The 18,403-nt window shown below is 37.6% G+C and overlaps 1 protein-coding gene across 2 annotated transcripts in view; it reads right to left on the reverse strand.

The window, feature by feature from the left end:
- Window positions 1–10,329, reverse strand: part of LOC137278007 (NPC intracellular cholesterol transporter 1-like) — a 45,113-nt gene extending 34,784 nt beyond the window's left edge. Inside the window, exon 1 of one of the 2 annotated variants that reach the window (XM_067810038.1) lies at window positions 10,051–10,204. In XM_067810038.1, coding sequence (XP_067666139.1) covers window positions 10,051–10,113 — 63 coding nt within the window. In that variant the 5' untranslated portion in view covers window positions 10,114–10,204. Of the gene's footprint in view, window positions 1–10,050 lie in introns of both variants that reach the window. The other variant, XM_067810039.1, reaches the window with a different exon arrangement.
- Between the last annotated feature and the right edge of the window lie 8,074 nt (window positions 10,330–18,403).

Below are 18,403 nucleotides of genomic sequence, written 5' to 3' on the forward strand. Positions count from 1 at the left end.
AGCACGACATACTTGACTATGATTCTTACATGACAAGGGATCCAAAATGGAAGATCTTTACCTTTCAAGCAAATATTCATGAGAGTGGCCTTATATGGCCAATGCTTATGAAACTAGTGGTGGTGAGGACCCCAGTCAATGGGTACGCTAGTATGGAACTGTCTAGCAGCCTACTGATTAAAGTGTTCCCTGCCAAGATTTTGCTGGAATATTGCTAAAAGTGGTGTAAAACCATAATCACTCACAGGTCATGTAAACTTATGTTTGTTTGCTGTTTAACACTTCAACTAGCAATATTTCAGTTATACATCAGCAGTCAGTAAATAATCGAGTGACCCTGACAATCCAGTGATCAACACCATGAACACCAATCAAATGGTATACCATGACGTGAAAACTAAATCAGTACTTTAACATGTGTCATATTTGGGATTACACTTCCTTCGTAAAGTACAAATTCTACTACATTTTTGGTTGAGTCCCATCTGGGATTTGAACCCACACCCTCAGAGTCAGGCACCAAATCGCCAGCACACAAAGTCAGCCGCCTAGCCCACTCAGCCAACGTCACTTCCACAAGAATGGAAGTCGGAGACTGCGTACTTTGTGTACCCCTCTGATAAGTGTAAACAGTCAGTAATTGCCTCTTACGACTCACTCACTCACTCACTGAAGACCAATTCTAGCAGATCTTCAGATGTTGTAAAGTAACTTAACGGAGCGTGTACTGTAGTGCAGGAGTAAATAATGACCATGACTTGTGCACTTTGTACTTTCTGTAAAGAATTTGGTCCAATAATTATCACAGTACGTCATTTGAACTCAGTAATTTTTCATATGTGTCCATTCTTCTACAGTCTGTGGTTACTGCATGCACATTTCTGTCAGGCTACAATGATTCAGACCTCAATTCAATTTGATTTTTGGTATTGGACCATCAATTTGATCATTTTCATGATAATCTGATTTTTCATACAAGAGAAAAACATCAGATTTCAGTTGGCTTCTTGAGACTGAAATCCATCGTCCAGCTGTACTGACATCACTGCTAATTGGATAATTAGCCCATCCTCAACCAATCATGTTTTGCCTTATTTCAGCACTCGAAACAGTTCGAGTTGAAGTAAAAATTTCATTCTGGCTATGTGGAAATAAATCAAATAGGAATTTAAATATGGACTTGAAATAGTGACAATTGTTATCGAAAATCAAAACTTTAGAATTCACATTCCATTTTTGATGAATTAAACCAAACTGCTGCAGCCCTACATTGCTGTCTGTAAAACACTGAAGCATACTGAAAACACTCCAGTCTGTCTCTCAGCCTCACTTATAATTTCCTGCCGTGATAGAGACAATGATAAATTGGTTAAGACAGACTGGCATTAACAAGGAACCTGAACACATGAAAGTCATTATGATTGATAACTTCCTTATTGTTTGTAAAGATTTTTCGAGTTAGTTTCATCATGTTAGAAAGCATTCATTCCTACACTAAATCTCAAGCTCCACCATAACCCTAAACATAATTTTATCTGAATTTACATCTGTATGAGATATGAGATGATGTCTTTAAAGTATGACAACGGCAATAAGCATGTATATGCTTTTGTGTCTATGGCCACAAAAATATAATATACAATATACAATGAAACCACTTTATCTGTTTAACATTACATATCTCTCACATAGCAAGAAATACAATATAGCAATTTTTTTCTTGTAGTCTATACAAATTATCCAAAGAATTCTGTTCTCATTATCATCATTTAGAATTTTTTCTTGTAGTCTATAAAAATTATCCAAAGAATTCTGTTATTATTATCATCATTAGAATTATTAGCATTATTATACAAAACTATGTATTATGATACTTGAGCCTCTGGGAATTCAGCTCTTAAACATGAATGGATGAAAGATGGTACCAGACCAAAAGCTTCTAAAGAAAGCCAAATGGTTGCTCTCTACTTACAGCATGTTCACGACTTCACAGCCTTATCAGCACAATATGGGCGCATACAGGTTAGAACTGGTTTTGAGCTACCCATGCTTGTCTTAAGGGGCGACTAACAGCTCAAGGTTGTCAGACTTACTGACATGGTTGTCACATGTCATTCTTTCCCTATTTAGTAGAACCATGCTTATGTTGTTGATCTTTGGACAGTCTGGTCTAGACTTGATATTTACAGACCACCGCCATATTATTGAAAAATTGCTGAGTGTAACTTTAAATAACAAACAGGAAACAAAACCAAATGAACACTATCTTACTTATTAAGTAATACAGACACCATGAATTCAAGTAACATGTAAAAACATTCTATAATGACTATCATTCTACACATGTATATTTTCAAGTCAAAATGTTAGTGTTTTTCACTCATCTTAATATGCTTAACAAAACATTGATTCTTCGTGAATACACAACCTACACAATGATAAAGCAGAGCAGCTTTAAACATGAGGCATATGTGAAAGCAATTAGTTTCAAGTATTTCCTGTATTCACAAGGAGAATCACATGGTTATTCTGCTCACATGATCAGTGGTCAAACAGGGAGGCTGTGAAAGCAACACTCCATGTATCTTGGACTTTGGACCACTGGTCAATGAATACTCGAACAAAGCTCACATGTGACAATACTGACAGCCTTTCTGAATCCACTGTTCAATTTTCATATCACAGAGTTATCCCAATGAAATCTGTAGCTTCTATCTACACTGTTTAACCAGCAGTCACTAGCAGCTGGTCAAACATTTACAAGCAATTAACGTGATTAATGAAATGTAGTACGGTTTGGGAAATTCTGAACGGTAGCACTCAACATAACTAAATCCTCAAACAGTAATTAAGACACCTTAAAAAAAAGATAGGTGTGCGTGCGTGCGTGCGTGCGTGCGTGAGTGAGAGAGAGAGAGTGTGTGTGTGTGTGTGTGTGTGCATGTGTGAGTGTGATTTGATTTTTTCAAAAATTGCTTTTCTTTTGCTGTTCAGTGTATTTTCATCAACTATTTCTTTCCATTATAATCGTGCTTCATCTTGAAATTAGTTTTAATGACAGTACACTAAATATAGCCATCCCACTGAACCACTCTTCTTATGCGTATTGATGAGAGAAATACTGTGATACTGTTGGTGATATGATTGATGAAGGTGATGACACTATCACATTCTGAAGCAAAACTGTGACGCCTAGGTCCGTGACATGCACTATATTTTGACCCATTATTGCCATACATTGAGTGTAGTCAGTATATTGATATCTGTGGCCTATTAATGTATTATTATGATTATGACATGCATCCCACTGTGACCTGACAATTTTATCCATTATCTTTCTGTGACAATGCTATCATGAAATATATCAATCAGATTGTGACCTCATTGTATAATGTATAAACCAGATACATTAGTGAGATACATCTAATATCTCATATCTCATGATACATACACAATGACCTCACTATCATGATACATCTATTGTAACGTCCCTATTATGAAGTAAAGAGTGATACCTGCGACCTCACTAACCCGACACTTCTATTGTAACATCCCTATTATGAAATAAAGAGTAATAACTACAATGCCACATTTACTGACCTCCCTAATACGAGATAAAGAGTAATAACTGTGACCTCACTACCATGATACCGAGACCTGATCAGTGAGCTGAGAAGTAACAACTATGATCTCACTACGTACTACCCGTCTATAAGGTGACTTCACTATTATGATACATATTTTCAGTAAATCTTGAAAGTTCTGCAAAATTCAAGGCACTGTGAAACTTTGAGTGAGCCACTCTCATTATAGTTTAAAGACACTTTTACAAAACAACACACAGCTTTATGTCTTATTTTTACTCTTTTATTTACTTGTTTTTGAATAACTAAACAATAATAACATTCTGTTTCCTTAACACACTTAAAATGCATTGAGTACACTCTGTATCCTTATTGGGAAGACTGGGAGTTTTAGACATGTCATCAGGGAAGGAAACCTATCGTGACGTCTCTATAGAACACAGGACCAGTGAGTGGACAATAATTAAAAGTCTTGTCGTTACTTCACTGGTTCAAAATATCATTTGTATATTTACGTAACTACTAATACAAAATTCACTTGCCAACAGGACCCATTAAAACTTATCATTTAGTGGTCTTGGTGAATTTTACCAAGCCAAGGACCACAGCACCAGCTTAAATTTCACATACTGGACTTTCAAACTGTTTGCAGTATATGGAAATTTTTAGAAATTGACACTAAAACATATGGAGAATGAAAACAAAATTTCATTGCCAAAATGTATAACATGCATGTTAGTTCTTCAAACAAAAGCAATAGCTCATCTGAGTGAGTGAGTGAGTGAGTGAGTGAGTGAGTTAGGTTTAACATTACAACAGATGACATTCCAGTTAAGCATGTTTTTGGGTCTGCCTTGTTTAACACTGCGTATAGCAATATTCCAGTTATATGGCTTCAGTCTGTAAATAATTGTCTGAATCAGACACTCTAGTGATCAACATCATGAGCACCAATCAGTGCAAATGGGATATGATAATGTGTTCACCAAGTCAGCAGGCCTGACCACTTGATCCTGTTGAAGGCCTCTAAGATAAGCATGGTTGCTAAAGACTAATTCTAACCCAGCAGGTATGTATGGCGTGCTATGCATCTTCATCATCATCATAGGTGATGTGGGAGGTAGCTCTTGGGTGTTAAAAATAAAATGCTCTGATGAAACCCACTTGGTCCAGCTGATACACTTGGTCCAGCACAAGATAAGTACAATTAGCAGGAGTCCTATAATTACACTGTCTGGATGCAGCACTGACAATGGTATTCTTAGAGTCTGTGTCATATCACAAACACACACACGTGTGCAAAGACATGCGTATACATGTATGGACATGCATGCTCAATCGAAAAAAACTTTATCCCCAGCTTCGTATCATGAAGATCATAAACATATTAACCCCTTTCATTAATATTTTCAATTAAGAATATTTCAATTATTTCCAAATGTGACAATAGTGTTCAGCCACATGGGACATATTATGTATGCGCTATTGCCATATTAACTGTGACAGTGACCATGACAATATACTAAAACTGATCATCCAATTTCACTAGTATGTATCCATCACTGTTACAACATTCTACACGTTCCACATGAAATATGGGACAATAGAAAGAGCAATCTACAATGAGTCAATTTGAAAATGTTGAAACACAATGAGCAATAACATTGATAAATGTGCCCAATAAACACAAAATCAATTATCTTATTGCCAGATGCTTTATGGTGCCTCACACAACTGGTAATAGCCATGTGAAGATAATGAACGAGATAAACAATTCAGTATCCAACTGTTGCAAACATTCATGCTATACTGAAACAAGAGTCCCAGTGAATGCATTTTGCTAGGATAACATATTGACTCTTTCAGCACCGGAGGCATTGACTGTGATGACAACGAGGTCCTAGAGACTGAGGTCATAGATGAAGAAGGAAAATATCAGCTTGTAAAAAGTTATTGCTACTACAAATGATTGTCATACATCATTTGAAAGGTATAATCCTACTGTCTATGAATATAGATTTTTTTGTTATATTATTCAAATAATACAACTGCAATGTAAATATGTTAATATTTAATGAAAATTCAAGCTTATATATTTATAATGTCCAGAAAAACCATGAAGGAAGCAAAAAATGCAGTAATTTTTTCCATTTGTAATATGTCATAATATACCCTTACTTTTTTCTATTGATATTTTCATTTTCACATAATCAGAAAATGATAATAAATTAAAAAGATTTAAAAATAATATTTAGGTCAGCTACTTTCCTGACATCAGTGGCTTTCAACACTGTAACAGTATGCAACAATGAGAAATACCCCTGTTTTGGAAGCTTTGTACGAATGACATGTGAGGCAATTTCGTTTGATGGTGGGTATCATTCGAAAGTTCTGAGCATCAACATTATCACTGTACGCTTGCCATGAGTATTTTCACGGTTGTAAGAAGCAATATTATTGGATCAAGATTGGTTTCCAATGATGCTTGTCTGCTACATTCTGCTGTGAGGAGTGTGATTGGTCAAAATCGTGCAGGTGACCTAAGACAGCCAATCTTACTGCTGCAATGGATACCGTCCTCGTAAATGAAAACTTGCTACTCTGAACATGTTACACAAAAAATCACCACCTATACATATATTATGGAACATCGTAGGTTATAACCAGTGATAAAAATGCTTCATGCATATATTTTAGCATTAAAAATCATGTCCAAGCGTGAAGATTGCTAAAAAAAGATGGAAATAGTAACTTATAACGCTCATTTGACAACTTTTATGAGTACTGTTATTTTATTCTTTGGAATCTTAAATTGTTTACTTATCTCAAAACATTGTTATTTCACTCTTTGACAACTTTGATGTGGACCCGTTGCCTAGGCATGTGTCTGAGAATTGTTTTTATAAAACACACTGTGAAAAATATTTTATAATTCTAATCCTGTCCATAATAAATGGTCATTTGAAATTTGATATTTATTTTCAGACATTAAGAAAAGTGACAGAGTTGATAAAAGAATCATATGTATGTTAAGTTCCGAAAATTAGATTTAGATTAGAATTAGTCACATTTTTAAGCGACTACTGTCTTGTCGGTATACAGTGTTAGGGGACTCATGATGTCTTGGTGTTGAATGGGTTAAAGATATGTAAAAACATATGGCCACAAAAACTAAAATGGTGCCAATTGATTAAACTCAGTATTAGGACTGTAAGGTATGGCCGGTACAACACTTTTCAAACTATATAAATTGTAATATTTTTTTCTGACAACCAGTATATTGGCTAAATGATATCCATGAAGTTTTTGTGATTATCTTTAAATTAAAATCCATTCACAACAGATGTTTTCCTTCTTTATTCAATGACAAAACGGCATACTATAATACTACAAATTGTATACAAAAAGAAAGCAGAATCCCTGTCAATGCAACCTAATTTCGACATTAATGCTATCAGAATCATAACATATGTTTTAGGGGTATTATAATGTGGAAAATAGGTACAATTAGTGTCACTTCCTATCAAACAATTAAGCTCCAAATATATCAGACAACATTGGTACCAGAATTGCAAAATACCATAATACAACTTATTGAAATGTTTCACTTCCAGTCTGTAACATCAATGATACAATTATCGATACATTTAAAACTGTACTGATATTCAGTTTTGCAAGTATCAGTTTATATACGTTCATGTATTGTTTACATTTTGCAATTGTTTCATGTTTTTATGCTATGAGATTTATAAATAACTATGTTTCATGCATGAAAATGGGAAATTAGAACGTTTCAGTCGATGAGACTGAGTGTTGATCTTTTCATGGGCATTTATAAAATAGGAAATATCAATGTTCAAAATGTAACTAAATTTATGCAATAACGTCTCAAACAGGCATTGCAACAAGTATCAAATTGTGACATGGGTATCGTGATATGTATCAATTCATGAAATTTATATATCATGACATCCCTGTCACATAGCACATTGTAATTAACATTGAGCACTGCACTTCTCTTGCAACCTGCATTAGTGGTACAATGATACATCAATTCAGTACTGTATCATGATATAAAGCCAACAACATAATCTCCTGAAATACAATACAAACGATTCGTTACAAGCTATAGTGATATAAAAAAAAAGTCAAAATCAATGGTTACGGAAACTTTTTAACAACCATTTCACTCTAGTATTTCAGGCTGGATGTAAGCAGCAGAATTTGCATATTGCCCTTAGGAACCTATCATGTTTCTTCCTTAGAATATAATAACTTTGTATTATTATTAAAGAAATTATTAAGGGGTTGTCATTGACCTACAAAAGGGGAAAAATGACCTCATCACTATTATTAAGTTTGTACATGACTATCAAATTTTAGGGTGTTCCCATACTTTTTTTTTCAGTATATGTTTTTGGTAGTGTGTGTAGTGTAGTTGGACATGTTCAAGTGTTCATGTTAGTTTTGGCATTTGCCTGTTTGGTGTTGCTTTGAATTTGATGCAGATGAGAATTTATTCTTGTGACCATGTTTACTTTCATGCTGTCTTTGGCAATATACCAGCAATATCAGTGCATTACAATGGGGGTACACCGGAAATGGACTTGCACACACTGAACCCATATGGGGAATCAAACCCAGGTCTTCCTTGTGATGAGCAAACACTTAAACCACTGGACTCACCAACTGTTCATGACAAAACAAGACAGGGTGACTTATACACGTGACAGTACTTGACATTAAACTGCTTACATAAAATTAACCAACATCACAATGCTTCAGCTTTCCTTCCTTGCATGATACTACATTTAAATTTAATGATTATATAATTACAATATACATCCTGTAGATAGAATGTAATGTTTACAGTACTACTCTTATGGGACTAGAGTTAAACATGACACAGCAACCACAGTTGCTGATACTAGGCATTGGTCGGAAGATGACAGCTGCACATCTGAATGGAGTGTTATTTGAATTCCTCATAGTTATATAAATGACTTTACCAGTTTGCCAGGAATTGTATCCTACTCCTAGTGTGCTATCAGAAGACAGATAAACATTATAATAAAAGCTTTGTTCTCGGAGGCATGAGTGAGTGAGTGAGTTTAGTTTTAATTTTTGCTGGGTAAAACAAGTGACTGCTGTGCATGAGTAATATGTATTGCATCCATCATTGTGAGGTATCTTATACCATATTTCCGTACATTCATTGTGGTATATGCAAAAATACTATAGTCCATGAATTAAGGTGATTTCAAAAGTTGTGCCCTTAAATTTATGTAGTGTGAATTGTAATGTCTTGCAGAAAGCATGATGATCCCCCAAATATATTTTATCAATGGCCCATATTTTCAAATGAAAATATGTTAATTTAGAACATATTGAGTGATATAACAAAAATAAGACAGTCTCTAGGAAAGGTCATATAATATGTTTAAAATAATTCAGAATGGGCATTTATAAATACAATACTAGGGTTCTGAATATGGGGTGGATACTGAATAAAAAGTACATGAAAATTGGGAAGGTCACCATCCAAACAGTTACCAGAGGGACTTTCTTAGGTACATTAGGCCAACACAAGAAAGTAAATTGTGGTTTCCATAACATCTCTTTAACATTTAGGGTAGAGAGGTAGGATTTTTTCACATATTTCTAGAAGTAAAGTAGAAGATAAAAACACATTTATCAATGTGTAAATTGTACCTGTTTATTCAATCATGCTTTCAGTCGTATCCACAGTCTGTCAGAATGGCTTATTCCCACTGGGGTTGGGAAATAAACAAAGGTATTTGAAAGCTCATTTTATTCAAATTGCTGGTTGTACTGTACTTTACCGAGTGCACTTTTTCTGATCAGAAAGGGTACCAGACCCCTACCCTAAAGATAATACTGGGCGCCTAACCCTAACTCCAAACACTCAATGTCACATAGAATATTCCCACCTTCCCCAGTGTAATATTCCAACAATGAAATAAGTTCATTGATTCTTTTTTTATATCTGTTCCAGGTTATTGACTGTATATTTAGGGTGAAGTTTGTAAGTTTGCCTTTAGGGTGGGTGGGTGGGGGGACACCGAATACTATTGGGGTACATTCGTAATATTATTATATCCATATTTTTTCTAACAAGAAATGAGCGCAATATAGGGAAAGAGTTCCGCCCGTAGCCTCACCCGTAGCCTCCCCCCACACAAACACACACTTTCTTTTTTTTTTCTGTAAGATAAGCAGTTCCGGGGATTTATTCCCCGATGTAATATTTCAAAAAGGGGCGCTGGCATACACTTTTGGGGGGTAAAAGCGTTTAATGGGGGTTTAGAAGTTTGGTGGTAATACTAAACGTCACTGTTATATATGTCGGTGACAGAGTGAGTGCATGAATCATTTGACGAGATGAAATCAGTACACAAACTAGATTAATCTGAACGTTTCAGTTCACATGCATGTTTATACTTACATTTATGGAGGACGTTGATACAAATGTTATGGTTATGATGATCTTGATCAGTCTTGAATGCATCGTGTTGATATGAACTGCAGATTTCCTTGAACAAGTTCCAAACGAGTCAGCCCACACCGTAACCTGACTGACATAATAAACCGGAAGCAGAAGATCGGACGATCACATGAGGGTAGATTTAAAAGTCGAGCAGGACTTTGATACGGAATGCCAGTGCAGGCTGAGTACAGGCGGACGGTGTTGCTCGTTGCCAATGGCGTGATCGATGACGCGTCCGGTTGTTACAAATTAGGAACGCGTTTATTATGAAACCTGATTTCGTGATCAGTATCGGTTTGTTGATCAAGTTTGCCATGTTTAAGTCCGATCCTAAGAAAGTTAGATAAAAGAGTTTTGTCATTTTCGTAAACTATCTGGATGATGAATTTCATGTTCCCCATATTTGCCTCAAGATACAAGCAACGATACTTGGAATATTTATGTTACAGAGAAACTACCGTGCATACATTCTCGTCACATGATCAGCGACTACCTGTTAGACAAGTATTAAACCTCTCTAAATGTATTTTCATGAAATGTCGAAATAAAACGTTACATGGTTCTCTGTCCATGAATATCAAGTTTACATGTACATGTGTATGTATGTCACCAGGGTCGGGGTGACAACTGGTTGGACTTGGATGGGTACTGTAGGTGTGGGTCAACTTGTATTCATATCTTTGCACCAAGTACGTATATCTTGAATAATGCTTTTCTTGTTTTTACTATTTATCGGTTTTGTGGGTTATTAATTTGATTCATGGCCTCTGTGGAAAACGTGTTGTATGGCTGGCATTTCATATGATATACATAGGGCCGTCTCCTATTCTCGCGGTAAACACATTTTATGCCGAGGTCGCCGATGTGTGATACTTAGCGGTTGTTTACATCACTGACCAGTAACTAGGAAGTGGCTCAAGTCTGTGAATTATCAAAATTTTGCAGTGTAACGGATATTCGTGAGTTTTAACCAACTTGAAAAAATCGTAACTTGTCCCCGCCCTTCCCGATAAGATTCCCTTTCCTTACACCTAATAACGTTACTTTCTCGAACCGCGAATAGGAGACGCCTCGACCATGTTTTTCATCGAGCTCAAATGAGATAATATACTTGATGGATCAAGCAGTTGATATGTGCAGATGTTAGAGGGGGAATCTCTTCATTTAAAAACAACAAGCATACATACGAAAGGAACTGTTTATATTATTTTTTCCGCTGATATTCGTAAGTACCGTGAGAATAGGAGACGCCAGTATACATAACCGACACAGAGATACCTGAGCCACTTGAAATTCATCGTCTCATGCATATATGCACAGTGAAAACGCATACTAATGTACAGCCATATATCATTTTAAATCTAAATTAAACAGACAAATCTGTCTATGCATACGCATGTGGCGACGTGTTTTGTATTAGGCCTACTAAAATGTGTGTGATCTGGCTCAGGCGTTGTTTTTGCATCGTCATCAGCAGGAGTTAACAAAATCTAGATTCAACCCGAGTTAAATATTTTGCTCAATACCAAGGGGGAAGTTCAGTCAATCGAACTGAAGTCAATCAGTAAATAATAAAATTTTATTTTCCCGACCAAGAAATGCGCATAAACAACATCTAACTTTGCTCACCCAAGGTTATATTATTATAGGATATCTATATCGCGCACATATCCATACAGTTAGTGCTTGCTCAAGACGGTGGTATATGTTTCCCTCGATCATTGGATGGCAGTCACAACGTCACATCGTATTATCAATCTCAACTCCCTGGGGAGTATACAACCCTTGCTGCCAGTAGCCGAACCGAGTTTATTGTGTCTCTCTCATCCTAACGAGGTACCCAATTCACAGTTGGATGGACTGGGACATATAGTCACAGTACTTCGTCAAAGTTTACTGCACTTTTCCGCAACTAGATATTTGCACGTTCATGTGGCCACCATCTGGTCATATCCCAACGGATTTGTGGGTTCTTTTAAGTGCACAGGGGTGTGCACTGTATACCAGGGATTGTGACAACACTGAAAGAGTCAGCACACAATGTTGATTCCAAGGTTTTAACACCCGGTCACAGTTTGGCTCGATCCGGCACTTGAGTCACTAGCCTGGCGCTTTAGCCAGTTCGCCCACCGCGCCCTCGTACCTGGGTTAAGCTGTGGTCAACAGGGGTGTCATCTGGGTTTTGTTTAAAATCAAACACCGGCTTAGACATAACGTTTCGCACTTCACCGCAAGCGCAAAAATGATCACGGTTGGAAACAGAAAAAATGTAAACATATATCCAAACATCGACCATCTTGAATCGTTGTATTTAGTGAAGGATGACGTTCTAATTTCATCCTTATTATGTTTTGTTTTGTGTGTAAAGTCATGACTGGCAAAATCGATGATATTTTTTTATGAATGCGTGCAGGTATCTCTCAGTGATAAGAACTGCTAATGGGACACTGACCCGATACACAAGACCATCGCAGTAGGCTTGAGAACTTTCGCCATGCCAGGATTCCATGACAGACTGTTTCTATCCCAAATTATCCCAGGAACCCATGTAAGTGGGAGGCGACAGCAAAGCCAACGTCAGTTTGGGGTTTCCTCGATACCCCTATGTGAGTGAGTTAAGTTTCACGCTGCTTTTAGCAATATTCCATCAATATCACGGCAGGGGACACCAGAAATGGACTTCACACTTTATAACCACATGTGTGGAATCAAACCCGGCCATTAAGCGTAGCGAGCTAGACTACCCCACCGTCCCCAAAACACACTGCCAAGCTCACCCATTCACCCACTCACTCATTCACTCACTCCCGCCTAAGTATAGGCCGGGTTTAAATGGAAATAAGTATAAACAATGTGTCCAAAGACAATAAACCTTGTCACACGACGATATTGTCTGGGTCGATTCAAATAGCAAGCGGAAGAAGTAGTGGCCTTGAACGATATGCCTGTCGATCAGTCAAGAGGAAATTAACCTTTTTCTGCAATGAACTTCTCGGCTTCAATGTTGAACTCGCAGGTTTGTTACCGTACACATGTGAATGTTTCATCTAGAGTTAACAGTTCGAAACTTTCCAGGGGGGATCGGGTAGCCACGTGGTTAAAGCGTTTTGTTTTTTTCGCTCGTCACGTCGGAGACCGGGGTTCGATTCCCCATGCATTGTACAATGTGTAAAGCCCATTTCGGGGGTCCCTCGTAATATTTTTGGAACATTGCGGAAAGCGGCGAAAAACCTTGCTCAATCTGTATAATTATGCTTGAAATGTACAGTTTCCAATTCAGTATACTGAGCGGAGTATTATCCCAACCTCGCCCCAACTCACCCCCACCCCCACCTCTCTCTCTCTCCCTCCCTCACACACGCACGCACGCACGCACGCACGCGCAAGGATAAAGGTCACATGCAACGTAAAACACGGCTTTGCATATTCTGATACCTTTCGGCATGCACTTACCGAAACAAATCAACAAAAATGCCAATTAAATCCATAAAGTTAAAAAAAACGCGATAAAAAAAGCTCGCGAAATCGAGTTCAAACGATTCAATACTTTTCCCCCATCGCAGGGGGAAAATGTGGTTTCAATAGCAATGCTGCGCTGCGCTCATAACGAATGCGCTGTGTGTAGGTTCGCGGAACTTGAAACAGTATGCCTGCACGGAGTAAGAGTTCGTGAGCAGTAGTCTCATCTTGGTTGTGTACATAAACAAGTAAATGATCTGCTCGTTACACAAAAGACACATGTTGATTGTGATAAGCAAACCCTGTCACAGAGAAAACTCAATGTCTGGTGTACTGACTGCCTGTCTGTCTGCTAATGACAATATGCAATGCGCAACTTCAATTACTGCAACTTGAAACTGAGTGAGAGAGTGAGTGAGTGAGTTAATATTTAACGTCATATCGGCAATATTGCAGCCATATCGTGACGAGAACATTTAACGCTGAAATGGAATACATGTACATCATAAAAACCTGTCAACGAAGGAGAGCAAAACTAACTAGAATATCACGGAGTAGAATGTAAAACTAGTGATTAGACCTAAAACAATGTATCTATAGAGGACTGTACAATATAAAAGGGAGCTAGAGGTTGCCAACAACTGAAGGTAGGTCAAGATACTGGGGATCATGGGGACTTACTGTGCGTTTGCTTCCTGCATGGATTTACATCATCCCTTCAGCTGTTAGCAAGTTAGACAAATCTAGCCACACAGTAAAAGAACACTTATTCTACGACTAAAAACCTGGAAAACTTAAATTTACTTCAAATGTTTTGGGACTTAAGTACCCCCTCAGGAGGACAATTATTTTACAGTACTTCAACCCCCCTTTGAGGGTACAGCCACTAAAGATTTGAGTTACTAATTTAATCTTCCAATTATAAAATATTTATATTTATACAGTTCAGTTAACAAATCTAATTCTTTTTAAAATGAAATTATTAAACGAGGACTAATATTTCTAAAAAGATCCTTCATAGTTCGTGAATTAAAATACTGATCCCTTGTGATGGAATACTCAACACAGTCAAGCAGCATATGCTTGACTGTGATTCTTTCACTAGGGATACAAAACAGAGGATCCTCACGTTTAAGCAAAAATTTATGTGTATATTTTGTGCGGCCAATCGTCGTCTTAAAATAACCTCTTCAAATCTGGACTGATCATGACATCCCAAGTAGGTGTAGTCAATATACGGTTTTATGTCATGTGATTTATTTATACCTACTTGGGTGTCCCACTTCTTCTGCATCAGATCACAGATGTGAGTTCTAATTCTAGCTGTGTAATCAGAGTAGGGAATAAGTAGTGGTGTCACAGATTTGTTGAGTGCTGCCTTGGCAGCAAGATCGGTCATCGCGTTATCAGAAATGCCTACGTGGCTGGGTAACCAACAAAAGACGATGTCGTGTCGGCCCGTGGCAAGATCATTGTACAATTCAACAATTTTTATTGAAAGTGGATGTTGACAAGAAATATTTTTAATTGCCTGAAGACAAGAAAGAGAGTCCGAATAAATTATATACTGTTTATGTTTAGGGTGTTTTTGAATATATTTAAGAGACGTTGATATGGCGTTAGCTTCCGCTGTGAAAATAGAGCTGCTATCCGGTAGTCTAGAAGATATTGTTCTGGATCCAATGACCGTGGCACAAGCTACTGCGTCACCGTCCTTGGATCCGTCTATGAATAAGGATTTGTAATTGTTATATTTGTTTTTTACTTGATAATATTCTTGTTTATACTGTAAGTCATTTGTTTCTGACTTTTTAAATGAAGTTAGGTCAACGTGTGGCCTAACCAATTGCCAAGGAAGAGGGTAGTTTGATCCTCTCCCCACTTTGAGTTGGAAACAACTTTCAACAAATCTAGTGCCTTCAGGCATTTAGCTTTAATGGATTTAATGTTTGGTAAGAAGGATAAATGAGAATCGAAAATTAAACCTAAGAACTTGGCCTCCTTTACAACGTCTGATGGGATTGCCATTTAAAGATAGTTCTGGGTCCTTATGTGGCTTATATTTTCTATTAAAGTGTATACAATTAGTTTTGGATTTAGAAAATTTAAAGCCATTTTCAAGACACCATATATTTATTTTATTTAAACACAACTGTAGTTGCCATTCAATAGTATGCATCTTTTTCCCCCGACAAGAAATATTAAAATCATCCACAAAAAGTGATCCGTCAATGGAATCGTTTAAAACCTTGGATAAACTGTTGATCTTCATACTAAATAATGTGACAGACAAAATACTGACTTGTGGAACACCCTGATCCTGATTATAATGGTCAGACAGGGTCGAACCCACTCAGACTTGAAATTGTCTGCCTTTTAAAAACTGTGATATAAAAAGAGGCAAACGGCCTCTCAACCCGAAGTCATGTAAATCCTTCAAAATACCATGCTTCCAGGTCGTGTCATAAGCTTTCTCGAGATCAAAGAAAATCGACACAGCATATTGTTTATTTACTGTAGCATTTTTAGCGAAGGATTCTAAACGTACCAGATGATCAATAGTACTTCTATTCTTCCGAAAACCACATTGAATATTTGTAATGAGGTTATTTGTTTCCAGATGCCAAATTAATCTGTCATTTTCCAGCCGACTGTTTGAACCGGGCCATCCACGGTTTTACAGACACAGCTGATTAAAGATATCGGTCTGTAATTGGAAGGATCAGTCTGATCCTTACCAGGTTTGGGTATAGGGACTACAATGGCATTACGCCATGAAGGAGGGAAGTTTCCAGATGTCCATATTTTGTCAAATATATCTAAAAGTGTAACCAGACATGGTTCAGGCAAGTCTTTCAGCACCTGATAATGAATATTGTCATCACCCGCTGCTGTGTCATGAACTTGCTCAAGAGCAGTATACATCTCATGTAAACAATGAAAACACTTCATTATAGTCTTCACCGTTATCTGATTCAAATTTAAGTTTTGTCTTCTCCTGTTGTTTCTGATGTCTCTGAGGGACGTAATTTGCCGATGACGAATTTTTGGCAAGAATTTCGCCAATTTTATTTGCAATTTGACATTTGTCAGTAATTAAATTATCATCATCTTTGAGATGGTGAACGACAGATTTTGAATCTTTGCCTTTAATTCTTTGAACCATGTTCCATACTTTGGACATTGGCGTGCGTGGATAAATTCTGGAGATATAGTTCCTCCAAGATTGTCGCTTGCTTTGTCTAAAGGTACGACACGCCTGTGCATTCAGTATTTTGAATTTGTTTAAGTTATGAACAGTTGGGTGATGGCGGAAATATTTCTCTGCCTTTTCCCTTGCTTTTCTAGCATTTTTACAGTCTGTCGTAAACCATGGCTTTCGTACATGTGGAGTTGTAGAGGATCTTGGTATGCACCTATCAGCAATTACATTTGAAACGTCAGAAAATACCTGAATAGGATTAGCAATATCACTGAAACATTCGGGTCTTAGTCTAGATAGTTTGAAATAAGGACCAGTCCACCTTGGAAAAATTCCATCTTTTATAAGATGAAGAATCAGTCGCAGAAGTTTCAGATAATATCGTTGGAAAGCGATCACTTCCACAGAGATCGTTGTGAACTGACCAATCAAATTCATTAAGTAGATTAGAGTCTGCAAGAGACAAATGTAGAGAAGAGTAGGTGCTGGTTGCAGGACACAGATAAGTGCTTGAATCATCATTAAATTGCACAGGTCATTATCTGAGATAAAATCTTCTAGTATTGTACCTTTAGTGTTTAATTAGTATTTGTACCACCCCAGAGTGGTTTGTGACCATTAAGATCACCCATTATGATGCATGGTTTCGGAAGCTGATCATAGAGAGCTTGGAGGTCAGTCAAGTGAAGTGTTGAAGAAGGCGGAATATATAGTGAGCATAATGTAAGGACAACATGAAGTGTAACTCACTGCAATGGCTTGGAGATTAGTTGTAAGTGGCACATGGCTGTGGATAACATTCTTGGCCAGTAATCAATTGCGTTGGGCAGTCTGTGGTCAGTTTCAACGCTTTCAACACTTGCTCTTCTTTTGAGGGGTTTCGTAAGTCATGTTTAGTTAGTTAGATTTCATCATCTGAGCTCCCCTCCCACAAGGACAATGTTGAAAACAAGTGGTGTCCGACTTGAAGCACTAAGGATACTCAGAGGATATACTTTAGCGGAAGAATGATAGATCAACAGTAGTGCCAAGACCGAAATTCAAAACAATTCCAAATCGAATTTGTGCAATGACACATACACAGTCCATGCACAGGGGTTGGCATGACCAGCCGATTGTTTGAACCGGGCCATTCAACCAGCCGGCTAGGTGAAGTCAGGGCCAAAATGGTGTGTTGGACAAGAGGAAGACGGTTCCAAGTCCTCACCCACCATGGTCCCTTCCTCAATTGACACAGGGCGGCAACCCACGGCAAACGGGTTGCTGGACCAAATATGCCCCCGGATCCACACGAGCACTTAGCGTTAACCAGCACCCACCACGAGGGTGTAGCTCGCCACGGGTGCCACACTCTTTTTTGAATATTCTGTTCTTGAGTCAGTTCAATATTTTTCGAGTTTTTGATCGTGATTTGTGAGTTGACTGAGACAAAGACTGTTCTCCAGATACAGATGAAGTCTGACTACAGGACTGTGACGAGACTTTAGATACCAACTGAGTGTTGATAGAAGATGTCAAGGTTTGAGTAGACTGTTCGGGAGCAAGACACTGAGCATTATTTCTTTTAACCAACGTCAAATCTGTCTGGCAATGTATCGACGAAGTAGTTACTTTTGAGATACATTCAGGAGTTCTGACAACTGATACAAA

The sequence above is a fragment of the Haliotis asinina genome, chromosome 3, assembly GCF_037392515.1.
Source record: "Haliotis asinina isolate JCU_RB_2024 chromosome 3, JCU_Hal_asi_v2, whole genome shotgun sequence".
NCBI classification, from domain to species: domain Eukaryota; kingdom Metazoa; phylum Mollusca; class Gastropoda; order Lepetellida; family Haliotidae; genus Haliotis; species Haliotis asinina.